General features: G+C 45.9%; 1 protein-coding gene across 1 annotated transcript in view; it reads right to left on the bottom strand.

Moving 5' to 3' along the window:
- The window catches only part of cdh7a (cadherin 7a), a 149,628-nt gene extending 129,153 nt beyond the window's left edge, over window positions 1-20,475 (bottom strand). The window contains exon 1 of the mRNA XM_041841523.2: window positions 19,999-20,475. Coding sequence (XP_041697457.2) covers window positions 19,999-20,253 — 255 coding nt within the window. The 5' untranslated portion in view covers window positions 20,254-20,475. The remainder of the gene's footprint in view (window positions 1-19,998) is intronic.
- Between the last annotated feature and the right edge of the window lie 266 nt (window positions 20,476-20,741).

Genomic DNA, 20,741 nt, shown 5'->3' with positions numbered 1-20,741 from the left:
ATTAAGTTTGCCGATGACACAACAGTGATAGGCCTGATCACCGACAACGATGAGACAGCCTATAGGGAGGAGGTCAGAGACCTGGCCGTGTGGTGCCAGGATAACAACCTCTCCCTCAATGTGATCAAGACAAAGGAGATGATTGTTGACTACAGGGAAAAAAAGAAGACTGAGCACGCCCCCATTCTCATCGACGGGCTGTAGTGGAACAGGTTGAGAGCTTCAAGTTCCTTGGTGTCCACATCACCAACAAACTATCATGGTCTAAACACACCAAGACAGTCGTGAAGAGGGCTTGACAAAGCCTATTCCCCCTCAGGAGACTGAAAAGATTTGGCATGGGTCCTCAGATCCTCAAAACGTTCTACAGCTGCACCATCGAGAGCATCCTGACTGGTTGCATCACCGCCTGGGATGGTAACTGTTCGGCCTCCGACCGCAAGGCACTACAGAGGGTAGTGCGTACGGCCCAGTACATCACTGGGGCCTAGCTTCCTGCCATCCAGGACCTCTATACAAGGCGGTGTCAGAGGAAGGCCCTAAAAATTGTTAAAGACTCAAGCCACCCTAGTCATAGACTGTTCTCTCTGCTACCGCACGGCAAGCGGTACCGGAGCGTCAAGTCTTGGTCCAAAAGGCTTCTTAACAGCTTCTACCCCCAAGCCATAAGACTCCTGATCAGCTAATCATGGCTACCCGGACTATTCGCACTGCCCCCCGCTACCCCACCCCATCCCCCTCCTTTACACTGCTGCTACTCTGTTTATTATTTATGCATAGTCACTTTAACTCTACCCACATGTACATTACCTCAATTACAGTGGAGAAAAAAAGTATTTAGTCAGCCACCAATTGTGCAAGTTCTCCCACTTAAAAAGATGAGAGAGGCCTGTAATTTTCATCATAGGTACACGTCAACTATGACAGACAAATTGAGGAAAATAATTCCAGAAAATCACATTGTAGGATTTTTTATGAATTTATTTGCAAATTATGGTGGAAAATAAGTATTTGGTCACCTACAAACAAACAAGATTTCTGGCTCTCACAGACCTGTAACTTCTTCTTTAAGAGGCTCCTCTGTCCTCCTCTCGTTACCTGTATTAATGGCACCTGTTTGAACTTGTTATCAGTATAAAAGACACCTGTCCACAACCTCAAACAGTCACACTCCAAACTCCACTATGGCCAAGACCAAAGAGCTGTCAAAGGACACCAGAAACAAAATTGTAGACCTGCACCAGGCTGGGAAGACTGAATCTGCAATAGGTAACCAGCTTGGTTTGAAGAAATCAACTGTGGGAGCAATTATTAGGAAATGGAAGACATACAAGACCACTGATAATCTCCCTCGATCTGGGGCTCCACGCAAGATCTCACCCCGTGGGGTCAAAATGATCACAAGAACTGTGAGCAAAAATCCCAGAACCACACCGGGGGACCTAGTGAATGACCTGCAGAGAGCTTGGACCAAAGTAACAAAGCCTACCATCAGTAACACACTACTCCGCCAGGGACTCAAATCCTGCAGTGAAAGACGTGTCCCCCTGCTTAAGCCAGTACATGTCCAGGCCCGTCTGAAGTTTGCTAGAGTGCATTTGGATGATCCAGAAGAGGATTGGGAGAATGTCATATGGTCAGATGAAACCAAAATAGAACTTTTTGGTAAAAACTCAACTCGTCGTGTTTGGAGGACAAAGAATGCTGAGTTGCATCCAAAGAACACCATACCTACTGTGAAGCATGGGGGTGGAAACATCATGCTTTGGGGCTGTTTTTTCTGCAAAGGGACCAGGACGACTGATCCGTGTAAAGGAAAGAATGAATGGGGCCATGTATCGTGAGATTTTGAGTGAAAACCTCCTTCCATCAGCAAGGGCATTGAAGATGAAACGTGGCTGGGTCTTTCAGCATGACAATGATCCCAAACACACCGCCCGGGCAATGAAGGAGTGGCTTCGTAAGAAGCATTTCAATGTCCTGGAGTGGCCAAGCCAGTCTCTAGATCTCAACCCCATAGAACATCTTTGGAGGGAGTTGAAAGTCCGTGTTGCCCAGCGACAGCCCCAAAACATCACTGCTCTAGATGAGATCTGCATGGAGGAATGGGCCAAAATACCAGCAACAGTGTGTGAAAACCTTGTGAAGACTTACAGAAAATGTTTGACCTGTGTCATTGCCAACATAGGGTATATAACAAAGTATTGGGAAACTTTTGTTATTGACCAAATACTTATTTTCCACCATAATTTGCAAATAAATTCATAAAAAATCCTACAATGTGATTTTCTGGATTTTTTTCCCTCATTTTGTCTGTCATAGTTGACGTGTACCTATGATGAAAATTACAGGCCTCTCTCATCTTTTTAAGTGGGAGAACTTGCACAATTGGTGGCTGACTAAATACTTTTTTCCCCCACTGTACCTCAACTAGCCGGCGCCCCCACACATTGACTCTGTCCCGATACCCCCCTGTATATAGCCTCCCTACTGTTATTTTATTTTACTGCTGCTCTTTAGTTATTTGCTTTTATTTTTTACTTATCTATTTCTTACTTAACACTTTTAAAAATGTATTTTATCTTTAAAAAACGGCATTGTTGGTTAAGGGCTTGTAAGTAAGCATTTCACTGTAATGTCTAAACCTGTTGTATTCGGTGCATGTGGCAAATAACATTTGATTTGATTTGATATATACCCATGGCGTATGTACAGATAGAGACAGCCAGGAGGAGACAGCCAGCCAGCCAGGCTATCAAAGGCTGTGTGTGTGTGTGTGTGTGTGTCTGTATGTGTGTGTGGGTGGGTGTGTGTGTATGTGTGAGTACATGTGTCTGTGTGTACGTGTCTGTCTGTGGGTGTTCATGTGTGTATGCATCTATCAAATACAATATATTGCAACAGTGATAAAGGGAGACAATTGAACCTGGCTATCACAAGCCTCCTCGTTTGGTGAACACCAATTATGGCAGCGAGATTACAAACCCAGCTCGTTTCAGACGTGCTAACTTATTGTTCATCTGTTTCACTTCCTGTATCGCAGCTAACCCCACATCTCAACCGGCCCCTCCGTAAATGTCACCCGATAAAGGAATATGGCGTTGTGGTGCCATCTCGCCTGCCAGCACACATTAATTACCAGTCTCTGACTGCTGACTATTTTCCTCCCACAACGAACGTCCCCGTTCTTCAGCACATAAATCCTCCTATCAAATCAGGGGTGTCGAAATGCATGTCATATCCTGAGTGATGGGCTTTGGCCCGCAACACTCCCGGACAGTACATGGGATTTTGTTTGGACAAATTAAATTATAGCGGCTGAGACCGAGAGCTGATGGATGCCGTACAGATGGCGGCTCTAATTCAATACTTAAGACTCAATTATCCCTCTTTATTTAAAGGACGTTGTATGGGAAAATGTGGAAAAGTTCACCTTATTATAAAAATAAGAAATAAACGCTCAACTCCATTTCTATGTAATTGCTAAGTATTTACTAAAGTGATATGTAACAACAATTTTGTAACTGTAGTAATAACAGTGTCACTATAAGAACAACTTAATGTAAAGTGTTATCCTTATTCTCTCATGGGAGAGGTGAAGAAGTTACTATAAACAACAACCTTATGGTAGGGTAAAGATAAGCATGCTAGCTTAGCGAGTATGAAGTTATTTTTGAAACTTTGTGTCCCAGGTCCGGCAGACAGGAATACAATACAGATGTAATTCATGTAACAGGTTTTACTAGCAATGATTGCATTATGTGCTTGCCTTAGTTGACACACTTATTGTAAGTTGCTCGGGATAAGAGTGTCTGCTAAATGACTAATATGTCAATGTAGCCTCATTCCCATCATGAAAATAAAGCCTGGGTTATTGGAAACATCTTAAAACTGCTCTAACAGTAGTCCTACTATTGTTATAACCACTGGTCGAAGCCCTGTTCAGAAAGGTACAGGGGAAGTTCAAATTAAATTAAATTTTCGACAATGTCTCTGCCTACTTGACTTACATACAACCTCTCCCTTTATAGGAAACAAATAGAGACATGACCAATTGAATAGTCTATCTCCCAAATTCATTTTACAAGAGAGCTAGCAGAATAACAAAATAGAGCTGTGTTTCAAAAATGAATCGTTTGTCAGGGCACTGTTCACTCTTATGCAGGGCAGAACAACAGCTAGACTATTTGCAACGTTTTGAGATAACTTAGTAATGAGCATGGGGAAGCTGGGAAGCAGTTGTTGGATTTTGGTATCGGCATCTGAATAGGGCTGCTGTGTACCAGTCGGTAGGTTTGCCTCCTTATTGGCGGTATTAGCATACTCTGTCATTCATGAATGGTTCTTATGGATAGAAGCGTTTTGCTGACTTAGAGGATGAAGACAAAAGGCTTGGTCCAAAAACAGTCCCTACCCCTCGGAGGCACTGTGTGTAGATCTGAAAGAATTTGATAGGTATAAGCAATATGGTAGTAGCTCCATCTTTCCCTCTGATTGGCTAGGTGGAATTCTCACTGTATTACGTATATAGCTATCTAGTTCTTTCAGATTTACACATTCTTTTGAGGTCATGGGTTGTTTTACATTGAAACTGTATTTCTTTGCAGAGTATATGCTTTCCATCAACACTAGCATGTATTCAAACACAGATCCTGATATATATTTATTTGACGCATCTGTGTATACAGCAAGCATCCGAATCCTTTGTGCCTTAAAAATACCCTAGAGTATACGCCCTCAGCTTATTGTGTTGTGGAGGAGAGGGGCAGAGAGAGAAAGCAAGAGTGAGAAAGCGACCCTGAGCAAGAGATTCAGACAGCAAGAGAAAGAGAGAAAGAGAGAAAGACGGCGAGAAGAAAGAATGCTTGACATTTCATCCTCCTCTCATTGTCACACTTTTAAGTCTTTGTTCATAACATCTAACAATAAACGACAGATCCAGGACGAGAATTGGCTCCCGCCTCCTCCCTCTGCTCTGAGCTCAGGTGCAGGAGAAGCGCCTCCACATTTCATAATTTATTTTTCTGTCTGTTGGAGAGCCTCTCATCCCTAAAAAGACAGGACAGAATGCCTATGGTAATTAGGAATGCCAATATTTGAAAGATCCAATACAATTACACCAGCTCACCTCCAGGTGCTTAGCAGACCTGGATTCAAATACTATTTAAAAAAATTCAAATTAAGCTGGCCTTGATTGAGCTTGCCTAACGCAATGGAACTAATAGAATATTCACAAAACTGCAAACCCTGCCAATTTGGCACCCCAGGCAGGCTAAAGCAACCATTCAAAGATTTTATTCGAATTTGATAGCTTTGAATTGACTCTTGTATGTTTGCAGTCTCATTGCCCGAAACTCCTTTTTCTTTTTGAGTTACATTTTGGGGGGTGAATGAATGAACGCCTCAAGAGTGCTAGCTATATAAATGCAAATTGTATTGTATTGCTTTGTGGTACTGCTCCATTCAAGAGAAATCGAGAGCTTTTTTCCTTTTATCATCTTCATTAGAATCAGCGATGTCTGCTCATATCGTTTTCAGCACATAAAGAGCTCTGCTGGCTTAAATGAAAAGAGATGTTCATGCCACAGCCACCAGCCCATCTACCTAATTATATGAAAGGCAGACTATTCATTTTCTCCATTATTAGTGTGTGTGTGTGTGTGTGTGTGTGTGTGTGCATGTGCATGTGCATGTGTGTGACACAGATACTGTATGTTGTGAGTATGTGTGTGTGTGTGTGTGTGGGTGTGTGTGTGTGTGGTGTGTGTGTGTGTGTGTGTGTGTGTGTGTGTGTGTGGTGTCTCTGTGAGAGAGAACGGCTGTTGTGGGGTCGCTCGGAGGCGAGCCCGGAGAAAGCGCTGGTGATTGCCAACCTGATGACTTTCATCTGCTGCGCTGATAAATGGCCGTGGCGGAGCAGCCCAGAGACTGGGAGGGAGGGGAAGAGGGGGATGACAAAGAGGCGTTACCCCGCCTGGGGAGGTGAAGTGCATGTCCGGGGTGTTTTTGGCAGCGTGGTAAACAGGAAATGCTAAAAGACCACAGTGGCGGCCCAGTAGATTCCCCGACGCTCCCAGCGAACGCTCTCCTCCTCGCCTGCAAAGGATCCACTCCAATTAAACCCGGATTCAAAGGGCTTCGCCTTAGGAGAAACCCGGCAAACAAGGGAAGGATAGGGGAAAATGCGATCGGCTCAGGTCAGCATGCTCCGGGTCGCTCCATGCTGTGCTAAAGGAATCTTAATAGTGTGGAGGCGGAATCGTGTTTTTGTTCAGGCCTATTGCACAGGAGGCAGTGGACTTAAAGTACCAGTAAATGCTGTGACTATATAAACATCAACACGTAAAATACACAAGTTTGACTTAGTGTTTGAGATTGATCGCCACTTTAAAAGTGACTAAAGGTTGGCTTTAAAGTCCCAAAAGGAAATACCCTTAAAGGCCCAGTGCACCAATTAACTGCTACGGACCCTGGCTCCACGCTACCATGCTATTCCACACTAAACAGGCCACATCACTTGTTAGCAAGGCACTGTAAAAACGACCACCCCCTCAGCGACTTGAATATTCTCCTGCCACGCTCATCCATAATAACTGGCGTCATTCCTTAGCGGAGGGTGCATATTTTATTGATCGCGGCGCAATATCAAACCCTGCTTCGTCTGTTTTATTAAGGCTGCAGCCCACCGTCTACATATTAATCAACCTCTGACGAGGAGTCACTACGGACACTGATTCCAGTCGCTTGCAATTGGGTAGTCAGATCGGTATGGAGATGTGGAGAGGTTCAGAGACTCTCTTGGTCTTGGTGGCTGCTTTTGTGAAGTGGGGTACCAGCATTGGGAATGATTCATATGATTAATTGAGGCATATATGGCCAATAAGACAAATGACCTTACAAGCACGGAAGGCTGTCAGTCTGAAAATAGTAGTAGTGATAATTCAAGTTAAGCAAAAAGAACATAGTACTGTATAACAGGCATATCAAATTGTTGTCCTAGCACCGTGATATATTGCTGTATTACAATAAATAGATACATTAATAAACAAATAAATAAGCTTGAAATCCGACTGAAAAGTGTTCAAATAGAATAAAAACAACAGTTTACTGAAACTAGGTGCACTCCTTCTCTAGTTATGCTTTTGAACTTTCATAACAACTTATGTAGATTGGGGAAATGGCTTAAGAATGATGTCATACAATGGTGTACTAGAGGGAGGTGTGCATGTGTCCCTTAAGTACCCAATCGATAAAAGAGCCTGAAACGAAATGGTTCCCCAAATAGAATGTGACATGACATTGGTGAAAATCACAGATCCATTTTGATCTGCCGTTTTCCGTCAGTCATGAGTGTCAACATTAGTTTGAGTCTACTAGGTCCCATAGAAAAATACATGACGGTGTACCATGCTGGTCTAATTTGTGGAATTAGAAAATTCCACTCGTGAAAGCGAATGTCTCATCTTTGTAGTGTGAAGAGCTCTAATTATTATTGTAGATAATATTCATACCGGGACATTCCATTGCCTAATACCGCACTCACATCTGTCCATTTTCAATATCCCCCCTCTCAGTGTGGGGGACACTCGTCTCTTTTGTGGCTGAATGCCACCAAGACTCAATCCCCCCCAATGTGCTTTGTGATTATTCTGACTAAGCCTTAAAAGAGCCTCTGATTATGAAGCAGGACGACTATATTTAGGTTCTTACTTCGGTAAAACTTTTCCTAAAGCCTGCAGTTATAATGCATTGTAAGACTTGTCATGAGCATGTGTAACCCTCTGATAATGTATTTTAATCATGTCATAATGACCCTGACTATATACCACCCATTTTGAGTCAGTTAAAATGAAGTTGACCCAGACTCCATGACCAAACAACGTCAATGTCGAGCATGACCCGACTGCCTCCAAAAATCATGACAGACTCAACACCGACGATTGCCTCCCATCCTTAATTGCCTGATGATTCACCTCTCCAGCAACCCAAGTCATAGACTGTTCTCTCTGCTACAACATGGCAAGTGGTACCGATGTACCAAGTCTGGGACCAACAGGACATAGCTTCCCCCAAGCCATAAGACTGCTAAATAGTTCGTTAAATAGTTAAATATGCACTACGCAGAAATTGCTCCGTCATTTCCTGGTTGCTAAAATTCTTAAAGTTCTCAAATTTCAGTTTATGTGACAAAATAAGCAAGTATAGTGTAGAGAATCATTGTACCATCTAAACCGCTGTGAAATATTCCATAACCAAAATGATTGTATTTTCAGCTGGTGTACAAAACTGAAAGTAAAAGACGCAAAAATGTAACTTAAGAACGGAACGCATAGAAATAGTGTGCATAGAACCGATCTACCTGTTCTTAGACTTGCTTTGAATATTTCGATGTGAATTTGGTTGGGTCTCCCAAAAAGTTATATATTGCAACTTTAACCAAATAGCTACCAGGACTATCTGCATTTACCCTTTTTGCACAATATATATATTTTTTACGCTGCCGCTACTGTTTATTATACACTACTTGACCAAAAGTATGTGGATACCTGCTTGTCGAACATCTTTCCAAAATCATGTCCATTCAAATGGAGTTGGTCCCCCCTTTGCTGCTATAACAGCCGCTCTTCTGGGAAGGCTTTCCACTAGATGTTGGAACATTGTTGTGGAGACTTGATTCCATTCAGCCACAAGAGCATTAGTGAGGTTGGGCACTGATGTTGGGCGATTAGGCCTGGCTCGCAGTCGGCATTCTAATTCATCCCATAGGTGTTCAATGGGGTTGAGGTCAGGGCTCTGTGCAGGCCTGTCAAGTTCTTCCACACCAATCTCGACAAACCATTTCTGTATGGACCTCGCTTTGTGCATGGGGGCATTGTAATGCTGAAACAGGAAAGGGAGCAGAGAATAATCTAGAATGTCATTGTATGCTGTAGAGTTAAGATTTCCCTTCACTGGAACTAAGGGGCCTAGCCCGATCCATGAAAAACAGCCCAGACCATTATTCCTCCTCCACCAAACTTTACAGTTTGCACTATGCATTGGGGCAGGTAGCGTTTTCCTGGCATCCGCAAAACCCAGATTCACACAATAATAATGAAATATCACATTTACATAAGTATTCAGACCCTTTACTCAGTACTTTGTTGAAGCACCTTTGGCAGCGATTACAGCCTCCAGTCTTCTTGGGTATGACACTACAAGCTTGGCACACCTGTATTTGGGGAGTTTCTCCCATTCTTCTCCGCAGATCCTCTCAAGCTCTGTCTGGCTGGATGGGGAGCGTCGCTGCACAGCTATTTTCAGGTCTCTCCAGAGATGTTCGATCAGGTTCAAGTCTGGGCACTGGCTGGGCCACTCAAGGTCATTCAGAGACTTGTCCCGAAGCCACTTCTGCGTTGTCTTGGCTGTGTGCTTAGAGTCGTTGTCCTGTTGGAAGGTGAACCTTTGCCCCAGTCTGAGGTCCTGAGCGCTCTGGAGCAGGTTTTCATCGAGGATCTCTCTGTACTTTGCTCCGTTCATCTTTCCCTCGATCCTGACAAGTCTCCCAGTCCCTGCCGCTGAAAAACATCCCCACAGCATGATGCTGCCACCACCATGCTTCACCGTAGGGATGGTATTGGCCAGGTTTCCTCCAGACCTGATGCTTGGCATTCAAGACAAATAGTTCAATCTTTGTTTTATCAGACCAGATAATCTTGTTTTCTCATGGTCTGAGAGTCCTTTAGGTGCCTTATGGCAAACTCCAAGCAGGCTGTCATGTGCCTTTTACTGAGGAGTGGCTTCTGTCTGGCCACTACCATAAAGGCTTGATTGGTGGAGTGCTGCATAGATGGTTGTCCTTCTGGAAGGTTCTCCCATCTCCACAGAGGAACTCTGGAGCTCTGTCAGAGTGACCATCAGGTTCTTGGTCATCTCCCTGACCAAGGCCCTTCTCCCCCAATTGCTCAGTTTTTTTGTACCCTTCCCCAGATCTGTGCATCAACACAATCCTGTCTCGGAGCTCTACGGACAATTCCTTCGACCCCATGGCTTGGTTTTTGCTCTGATATACTGTAGACAAGTGTGTGCCTTTCCAAATCATGTCCAATCAATTGAATTTACCACAGGTGGACTCCAATCAAGTTGTAGAAACATCAATGGAAACAGGATGCACATGAGCTCAATTTTGAGTCTCATAGCAAAGGGTCTGAATACTTATATAAATAAGTTATTTCTGTTTTTTATTGTTAATTAATTTGCAAAAAAATCAAAAAATCTGTTCTCGCTTTGTCATTATGGGGTATTGTGTGTAGATCGATGGGGATTCGTTAAAAATTTAAACAATTTTAGAATGAGGCTGTAACGTAACAAAATGTGCAAAAAGTGAAGGGGTCTGTTTACTTTCCAAATGCGCTGTATCCACCTCAATTTCCTTGTTCCACTGCACATCGACTCAGTACTGGTACCCCGTGTACATAGCCAAGTTGTTATCGTTGCTCATTGAGTATTTATTATTACTTGTATTTTTACCTAAACATGCAAACACCATCAGATAGAATTCATAGCAAGCAGTGCACTGGAATGACATTCAGTTGAACTGGAATGACATTCACTCTCATGGGATGAGTGGCTAAAAATAACTAACTGAAAGCCATACCTCCAATAAGACACAAATATGACCGCATTGAGGAATATGCCACTGTGCTTCTATGGCTATATGCACCATGCCACTGCCTACTTAATTTGTTAATTTAGCAAACAAGACAGCTCATAATCCAGTTGTCACACCCTGGCTCTGGGACTCTATTTGTTGAGCCAGGGTGTGTTTATTCTATGTGTTATATTTCTATGTTGGGGGTTCTAGTTTGTCATTTTCTATGTTGGCCTGAGTGACTCCCAATCAGAGGCAACGAGTGTCAGCTGTTTGCTGGTTGTCTCTGATTGGGAGCCATATTTAAACTGTCGGTTTTCCTTTGTGTTTTGTGGGTTCTTGTTTCGTGTTGGTTGTGTTTGACCGTGTACTGTCACGTTACCGTCTTTTGTTGTTTTGATCGCGTTTCACTAAATAAATGAGTATGTTTGCCTGCAACGCTGCGCCTTGGTCTACTCCTTACCCTGACGTTCGTGACAGAAGAACCCACCATACCAGGACCAAGCAGCGTGTCCAGGAACAGGCAGCCTGGACGTGGGAGCAGCGTCGGAGGGTCGAGAGGCAACCCCAAAAAAAAATTTTGGGGGGACACACGGCATGGGCGACTGGGCAGCAGGAGGCTGCCACAGGGCGATTAGGTGAGGAGGCCACCAGGTTAAGGGGGCTACTGGCGAAGAGGGAGCAGGAGTTAGTGTTGCAGAGGATGGAGCTATTAGAGGCGATTAGGGAAAGGGTGAGAAATGAGGCACGGCGAGAGGAACTCGGTAGGCAGCTGAGGGAGCGGAGGGTTATGATGAAACCCAGTCCCGCTCCTCACACCAAGCAGGTGGTGTGCGTCACCAGTCCGGTCCGGCCCGTTCCTGCTTCCCGCACTAAGTATACGGTGCACGTCGCCAGCCCAGCCCAGCCTGTTCCTGCCCCTCGCACCAAGCCTACGGTGTGCGTCGCCAGCCCGGCCCGGCTCGTTCCTGCTTCCCGCACTGTGTACGGTGCGCGTCGCCAGCCCAGCCCGGCCTGTCCCTGCTTCACGCACCAAGCCTACGGGGTGCGTCGCCAGCCCAGCCCGGCCTGTTCCTGCTCCACGCACCAAGCCTACGGGGTGCGTCGCCAGCCCAGCCCGGCCTGTCCCTGCTCCACGCACCAAGCCTACGGGGTGCGTCGCCAGCCCAGCCCAGCCTGTCCCTGCTCCACGCACCAAACCTACGGTGTGCGTCGCCAGCCCGGCCCGGCCTGTTCCTGCCACTCGCACCAAACCTACGGTGCGCGTCGCCAGCCCGGCCCGGCCTGTTCCTGCCACTCGCACCAAGCCTACGGTGTGCGTCGCCAGCCCGGCCCGGCCTGTTCCTGCCACTCGCACCAAACCTACGGTGCGCGTCGCCAGCCCGGCCCGGCCTGTTCCTGCCACTCGCACCAAGCCAGGGGTGCGAGTCGCCAGCCCGGCCCGGCCTGTTCCTGCCACTCGCACCAAGCCAGGGGTGCGAGTCGCCAGCCCGGCCCGGCCTGTTCCTGCCACTCGCACCAAGCCAGAGGTGCGAGTCGTCAGCCTGGTCCAGCCTGTTCCTGCCACTCGCACCAAGCCAGGGGTGCGAGTCGTCAGCCTGGTCCAGAACGTTCCTGCTACTCGCACCAAGCCAGGGGTGCGAGTCGTCAGCCTGGTCCAGCCCGTTCCTGCTACTCGCACCAAGCCAGGGGAGCGAGTCGTCCAGTCCGGTGAGGCCCGTTCGGCTCCACGCACAAGCCAGGGGTGCGAGTCGTCAGTCCGGTGAGGCCCGTTCCGGCTCCACGCACCAAGCCAGGGGTGCGAGTCGTCAGTCCGGTGAGGCCCGTTCCGGCTCCACGCACAAAGCCAGGGGTGCGAGTCGCCAGCCCGGTCCGGCCAGTTGCTACTCCACGCACCAAGCCAGGGGTGCGCATCGTCAGCCCGGTCCGGTCCATTCCTGCTCCACGCACCAAGCCAGGGGTGTGTATCGTCAGCCCGGTTCGGCCAGGTGCTACTCCACGCACCAAGCCAGGGGTGCGCATCGTCAGCCCGGTCCGGTCCGTTCCTGCTCCACGCACCAAGCCAGGGGTGCGTGTCGTCAGTCCGGCTCCGGCCAGCGGGGTTAGACCGGACCAGGGGCGCTATGGGGGGTTGATTGGAGGGTGGTGGGCAAGGCCGGAGCCAGAACCGCCGCCGAGGAGGTATGCCCACCCAGCCCTCCCCTGTTTAGCTCTTATTGAGGCGCGGTCGCAGTCCACCCTGGCTCTGGGACTCTATTTGTTGAGCCAGGGTGTGTTTATTCTAAGTGTTATATTTCTATGTTGGGGGTTCTAGTTTGTCATTTTCTATGTTGGCCTGAGTGACTCCCAATCAGAGGCAACGAGTGTCAGCTGGTTGCTGGTTGTCTCTGATTGGGAGCCATATTTAAACTGTCGGATTTCCTTTGTGTTTTGTGGGTTCTTGTTTCTAGTTGGTCGTGTTTAACCGTGTACTGTCACGTTACCGTCTTTTGTTGTTTTGATCGCGTTTCGCTAAATAAATGAGTATGTTTGCCTGCAACGCTGCGCCTTGGTCTACTCCTTACCCTGACGATCGTGACACCAGTGCCTTTATCACAGTCAACACACCTATAGTTAATCTTTAATTAGCTTTGAAAATAGAAAATGTTCTCTCAGCCTCATGGCAAAATATGTAGAATAGCATGAAGTTAGCTTTAAAACAGCAACATTTTCCCTCAGCCTTGTGGCAAAATGTGTATAATAGCATGATATTTGCTATAAAACTGCAAATTCTTGTCTTTGCCCCATGGCAAAAAGTGTAGATTTGCAGGAAGTTAGCTTTAAAACAGCAACATTTTCTCTCAGCCTTTCTGCAGGCCTACCCACCAACACATTTCTGGCTACGCTACTGACACAGGGAGGTGTCTTTGCAAAATGCTCAGATCGCAGACAGAAAAGCCCTCTGGATAAAGACAAGACGAATAAACGCAGTGAACAAAACAGAAACAGCCCAATCCCAAATTGACCCTAGCCTCTAGCACCAAGCTTCTATCCTGGTCCCCTTTTGATTCCCCCTTTGCAGATCTAAAAGGACTGGATAAGCATAAGCAATATGGCAGAAAATACATACACCTAACAATACAGTGTATGTTTTTTTTTGGTACAATTTCTATATATTTATGACTGCAGATTAACTCTAGATAGATGTTTACCACAAAGCATTATATCTCTATCTTCTACCTTTACCTCACATTGTGTTGTACATTTTGAATCGTAAACTTCTGTAGGGTGACAATCCTTTGTCTGTCAGTTATTTGTGCTCAGTGATTAGCTGGAAATATTTGTATAGTTCCACGTATTGAAGTAGGTGTGTATCCTGATTCCTGACAATATGCTGACTGAAAGGATTTAAAGAGCCACTGAACATGCCATCGGCACGTGTTTTTCTGTTGCTCATTAGAAACATTTCATTTCAGTTTTGGAGGTGTGTTTCCTGACTGATTCAAATAAAATAAAATGGTATTTGTCAAATGCGCCGAATACAACCTTATAGTGAAATGCTTACTTACAAGCCCTTAACCAACAATGCAGTTTTAAGAAAGAAAAAAAAGTAACACATAATTAAAGAGCAGCAATAGCGAGGCTAAATACAGGGGGTACCGGTACCGAGTCAATGTGCGGGCGCACCAGTTAGTCGAGGTAATTGAGGTAATATGTACATGTAGGTAGAGTTATTAAAGCATAGATAATAAACAGAGAGTAGCAGCAGAATAAAATAGTCTAGGTAGCCATTTGATTGGTCTTATGGCTTGGGGGTAGAAGCTGTTTAGAAGCCTCTTAGACCTAGACTTGGCGCTCCGGTACCGCTTGCCGTGCGGTAGCAGAGAGAACGGTCTAAAACTAGGGTGGCTAAAGTCTTTGACAATTTCTAGGGCTTTCATCTGACACCGCCTGGTATAGAGGTCATGGATGGCAGGAAGCTTGGCCCCAGTGATGTACTGGGCCATACGCACTACCCTCTGTAGTGCCTTGCGGTCGGAAGCCGAGCAGTTGCCATACCAGGCAGTGATGCAACAAGTCAGGATGCTATCGATGGTGCAGCTGTAGAACCTTTTGAGGATATGGGACCCATGCCAAATCTTTTCAGTCTCCTTAGGGGGAATAGGTTTTGTCGTGCCCTCTTCATGACTGTCTTGGTGTGCTTGGACCATGTTAGTTTGTTGGTGATGTGGACACCAAGGAACTTGAAGCTCTCAACCTGCTCCACTACAGCCCCGTCGATGAGTATGGGGGCGTGCTTTCTTTTTCCTGTTGTCCACAATCATCTCCTTTGTCTTGATTACGTTGAGGGAGAGGTTGTTGTCCTGGCACCACACGACCAGGTGTCTGACTTCCTCCCTATAGGCTGTCTTGTTGTCGTCGGTGATCAGGCCAACCACTGTTGTGTCATCTGCAAACTTAATGATGGTGTTGGAGTCGTGCCTGGCCATGCAGTCATGAGTGAACAGGGAGTACAGGAGGGGAATGAGCACGCACCCCTGAGGGCCCCCATGTTGAGGATCAGCGTGGCGGATGTGTTGTTACCTACCCTTACCACCTGGGGGCGGCCTGTCAGGAAGTCCAGGATCCAGTTGCAGAGGGAGGTGTTTAGTCCCAGGGTCCTTAGCTTAGTGATGAGCTTTGAGGGCACTATGGTGTTAAACGCTGAGCTGTAGTCAATGAATAGCATTCTCACATAGGTTTTCCTTTTGTCCAGGTGTGAAAGGGCAGTGTGGAGTGCAATAGAGATTGCATCATTTGTGGATCTGTTGGGGCGGTATGCAAATTGGAGTGGGTCTAGGGTTTCTGGGATAATGGTGTTGATGTGAGCCACGACCAGCCTTTCAAAGCACTTCATGGCTACAGACCAGGTCGGTAGTCATTTAGGCAGGTTACCTTAGTGTTCTTGGGCACAGGGACTATGGTGGTCTACTTGAAACATGTTGGTATTACAGACTCAGACAGGGAGAGGTTGAAAATGTCAGTGAAAACACTTGCCAGTTGGTCAGCGCATGCTCAGAGTACACGTCCTGGTAATCCGTGTGGCCCTGCAGTCTTGTGAATGTTGACCTGTTTAAAGGTCTTACTCACATCGGCTACGGAGAGCGTAATCACACAGTCGTCCGGAACAGCTGATGCTCTCATGCATGTTTTAGTGTTACTTGCTTTGAAGCGAGCATAGAAGTAATTTAGCTCGTCTGGTAGGCTCGTGTCACTGGGCAGCTCGCGGCTGTGCTTCCCTTTGTAGTCTGTAATAGTTTGCAAGTCCTGCCACATCCGACGAGCGTCAGAACCGGTGTAGTACGATTTGATCTTAGTCCTGTATTGACTCTTTGCCTGTTTGATGGTTCGTCTGAGGGCATAGCGGGATTTCTTATAAGCTTCTGGGTTAGAGTCCCGCTCCTTGAAAGTGGCAGCTCTACCCTTTAGCTCAGTGCGGATGTTGCCTGTAATCCATGGATTCTGGTTGGGGTATGCACGTACAGTCACTGTGGGGACGACGTCATTGATGCACTTATTGATGAAGCCAGTGACTGATGTGGTGTACTCCTCAATGCTATCTGAAGAATCCCGGAACATATTCCAGTCTGTGCTAGCAAAACAGTCCTGTAACTTAGCATCTGCTTCATCTGACCACTTTTTTTATTGCCCGAGTCACTGGTGCTTCCTGCTTTAGTTTTTGCTTGTAAGCAGGAATCAGGAGGATAGAATTCTGGTCAGATTTTCCAAATGGAGGGCAAGGGAGAGCTTTGTATGTGTCTCTGTGTGTGGACTAAAGGTGGTCTAAAGTTTTTCCCCCTCTGGTTGCACATTTAACATGCTGGTAGAAATTAGGTAAAACTGATTTAAGTTTCCCTGCATTAAAGTCCCCGGCCACTAGGAGCGCCGCTTCTAGATGAGCGTTTTCCTGTTTGCTTACGGCCGTATACAGCTCATTGAGTGCGGTCTTAGTGCCAGCATCGGTTTGTGGTGGTAAATAGACAGCTACGAAGAATATAGATGAAAACTCTCTTGGTAGATAGTGTGGTCTACAGCTTATCATGAGATACTCTACCTCAGGCGAGCAAAACCTTGAGACTTCCTTAGATACTTCCAAATATACATAGACCGCCACCCCTTGTCTTGCAAGAGGCTGCTGTTCTATCCTGCCGATACAGTGTACAACCCGCCAGCTGTATGTTATTCATGTCATCGTTCAGCCACGACTCTGTGGAACATAAGATATTACAGTTTTTAATGTCCCGTTTGTAGGATATACGTGTTTGTAGTTTGTCCACTTTATTATCAAGCGATTGGACGTTGGCCAATAGTACCGATGGCAAAGGCAGATTAGCCACTCTTCGCCGGCTCCTTACCAGGCACCCCTATCTCCTTCCGCGATATCTCAGTCTCTTTCTACTGCGAATGACAGGGATGAGGGCCCTGTTGGGTGTCTGGAGCAAATCCCTCTCGTCCGACTCATTAAAGAAAAATGATTTGTCCAGTTCAAGGTGAGTAATCGCTGTTCTGATGTCCAGAAGCTCTTTTCCACATTTGGTTAATGATATTTGTCCCAAATGAGACACTGTAGACGCGGAAGCCTATTTCACTTCCTTAAAATAGCCAAAATGAATCTACACTGAACAAAAATATAAACGTAACATGGAAAGTGTTGGTCCCATGTTTCATGAGCTAAAATAAAATATTCCAGAAACGTTCCAAATGCACAAAAAGCGTATTTCTCTCAAATGTTTTGCACAAATGTGTTTACATCCCTGTTAGTGAGCATTTCTCCTTTGCCAAGATAACCATTCCACCTGACAGGTGTGGCATATCAAGAAGCTGATTAAACAGCATGATCATTACACAGGTGCACCTTGTGCTGGGGACAATAAAAGGCCACTCTAAAATGTGAAGTTTTGTCACACAATACAATGCCATAGATGTCTCAAGTTTTGAGGGAGCATGCAATTGGCATGGTGACTGCAGGAATGTCCACCAGAGCTGTTGCCGGATAATTGAATGTTCAGTTCCCTACCATAAGCCGCCCCCAACGTCGTTTTAGAGAATTTGGCAGTACGTCCAACCGGCCTCACAACCGCATGGTGTTGTGTGGCGAGCGGTTTGCTGATGTCAACTTTGTGAACAGAGAGCCTCGTGGTGGCGGTGGGGTTATGGTATGGGCTGGCATAAGCTACAGACAGTTAACACAATTGCAATTTGAATGCACAGAGATACTGTGACAAGATCCTGAGGCCCATTGTCATGCCATTCATCTGCCGCAATCACCTCATGTTACAGCATGATAATCGCAAGGATCTGTACACAATTCCTGAAATCTGAAAATGTCCCAGTTCTTCCATGGCCTGCATACTCACCGGACATGTCACTCATTGAGCATGTTTGGGATGCTCTGGATCGACGTCTAAAACAGCATGTTCCAGTTCCCGCCAATATCCAGCAACTTCGCACAGCCATTGAAGAGGAGTGAGACAACATTCCACAGGCCACAATCAACAGCCTGATCAACTCTATGTGACGGAGATGTGTCGTGCTGCATGAGGAAAATGGTTGTCAGACCAGATACTGACTGGTTTTCTGATCCACTCCCTACTTTATTTTAAAGGTATATGTGACCAACAGCTGCATATCTGTATTCCCAGTCATGTGAAATCTATAGATTAGGGAAAATGAATTCATTTCAAATGACTGATTTCCTTAAATCAACTGTAACTCAGTAAAATATTTGAAAGTGTTGCATGTTGCGTTGATATTTTTGTTCAGTATAAGATGAATTTTGACATTTTTGCCGGGGATGTTTTAGCTGCTCAATTTTACATCTAACTAAGGTGTTTAGTGCAGTATTTCTCAAGTTCAAAAATGTGCGACGTGTTGTCTTATGTAAACAAAGTCGGAGCTGCTGGGCAGGTCTGTCTCACTGTCTATGCTATTGGATAGAGAGCAATCACTGCAGCTGTTCACCACAGGTTAGTGGGCAAATGAACATCGTCAAAGCAAAACCTAACCTTCATTTACCCGTTGTGATGCATGGACGTTCCAAACTCTGTTTTAGACAAGTATGATTTTATGACCAACATTATCCTATTTCGACTGTAGTCAATTTTGACACTAGCATAACTGTTTCTGACTCTAATCAATGCCACATAGGCCATTTTCAAAGGAATGAATTGCTTTTTAAAGGCAGTCCCTCTATAAATCCCCCGCTAATATGTGCCGAAAAGACTAAGGGGCTCACAAATGGTTACGTTCATGGCTTTGTGGTGGTGTCCTCCCCCTTGTCCACATGCTCAAGATTCATTTACGTGTGAGGCCACACTCGTTAGATTCACCCCGCCATGAGAGACACGCGTCCCAAAAACCTCTCGGATTCCTAAGCGAAAGAGACGTGTTCTTTGCTGTATTCCGCTGCCATCTACATCTACAAGATCTGTTTGAATACTGAAAGCACTTGAAAGATAAAGGAAGCTTTTGATGGCAACGAACTCGTCAGCGATTATTTGACTGGGTCGGAGTATCAAATGAGAGGATGTACACGCTCGCGTTTGAGAGGCCTCTTTGATACAGTTGCTATTTGGCTTTTCTTTCAGATCGTAAACGAGATACATTTTGAGTCTTAAGAAAATGTCACTGCTTAAGTACCTTTGCTGTGTCTTCATTTACTATAGACTATGGTAGGGTCGATTAAGGGATTCGAATAATCTTGTCAATTCTTATAATGCCTGTGTCATACCTGGTATGTGGAAGGACCTTCTGTCTTTGTAACTCATACAGACCTCCCTGTTGCTGTACGTAGCTTTACAATGCTTCTGATTTGCCAACTCAGTGCCATTCAACAATAGTAATTGAAAATAGTACCTCTTGTAGTATTTTAATGAACGGAGGGAGTAACATGAGGTCCCTAGCAGGCTGCGAGCACCAATCGCCCAAAGAAGAACGCCCTAACCACTATTCCAATTGTAAGAGGCCTATCAACTAGGGTTGTTACAGTATAACTTCAGCATAATTCCCTCTTACAGTGTTGGTTGGGTGTTTGAATGACTTTACTTTTTTTAAAAACATTTTAGTCATTTAGCAGACGCTCTTATCCAGAGCGACTTACAGGAGCAATTAGGGTTAAGTGCCTTGCTCAAGGGCACATCAACAGATTTTTCACCTAGTCGGCTCTGGGATTAGAACCAGCAACCTTTCGGTTAATGGCACAATGCTCTTAACCAATAAGCTACCAGCATCGTTGTTCCCCTTCACCCAATCCACCTGTATGGTGTCCATATTAGGACAGTCACACATCCACCTGTTCCCTGTATAAATGTACAGCTGAGAGAGAACCCAGATGAGAGAAAAATTCTTACCTTGCCCACGTAGAGTGGCTCGTCCCCCATGTACTCCTCCAGCACGAAGAACTGGTTCCACACCCAACTGCGTCTCTGCCTGTGGTGTGCCCCCCCTTCGCAGCTCCTTTGGTACGTCCCGACCGGCGGCAGGGGCACTGAGTTAAAACTCAGGCCAGAGCAGCCCATCTCCCAAAGGGGTAATAGTAAGAAAGTCAACATGCTAACCACACTCCACATGGGGGAACAGTTCAGTCTCATCTTTGCGATACACATTTTTTGTGTGAAAATGACCTACGAAAGACTCAAGAAGAAACGTTTTCAACCATCCACAGGGTGAATTTGGGGGTTCAACAGAAGCGACAACCGAGTCCAGGTGTCGTTTGTTTAACGAGCAAGTGTATCCTTCAGCAGACAGACGGAGAGTAGTGATTGTTGGTTGTCAAGGCGTCAGAACACGGCTACGGCAGCGGAATGGTCTCCTTTACACCTGAGAACAACGAATAATTGGAGCCTATCAGAGAGAAAGAGAGAGTGTGGGAGGGAAAGGAAGGAAGAGAAAGAGAGGGGAGGGGGAGAGGGAAAAAGAAGGTGGGGTGGAGAGAGAGATTCAATGTTGGATGATAATTCTCATGCCAAGGCTTACAAGCAGTCAGGGATAACATGCACACATTATTTTAGAGGGGTCACGAAGTACGTGAGGATGGAGGTTTTCTTTCTCCAGAGAATTTAGCATTTTTCAAAAACCTGAAACAAACACCTGA

This window comes from Coregonus clupeaformis, chromosome 21, assembly GCF_020615455.1.
Source record: "Coregonus clupeaformis isolate EN_2021a chromosome 21, ASM2061545v1, whole genome shotgun sequence".
Lineage (NCBI taxonomy): Eukaryota > Metazoa > Chordata > Actinopteri > Salmoniformes > Salmonidae > Coregonus > Coregonus clupeaformis.
The sequence above is the reverse complement of the archived record's forward strand: the minus strand, read 5'-3'. Positions and strand labels throughout refer to the sequence as shown.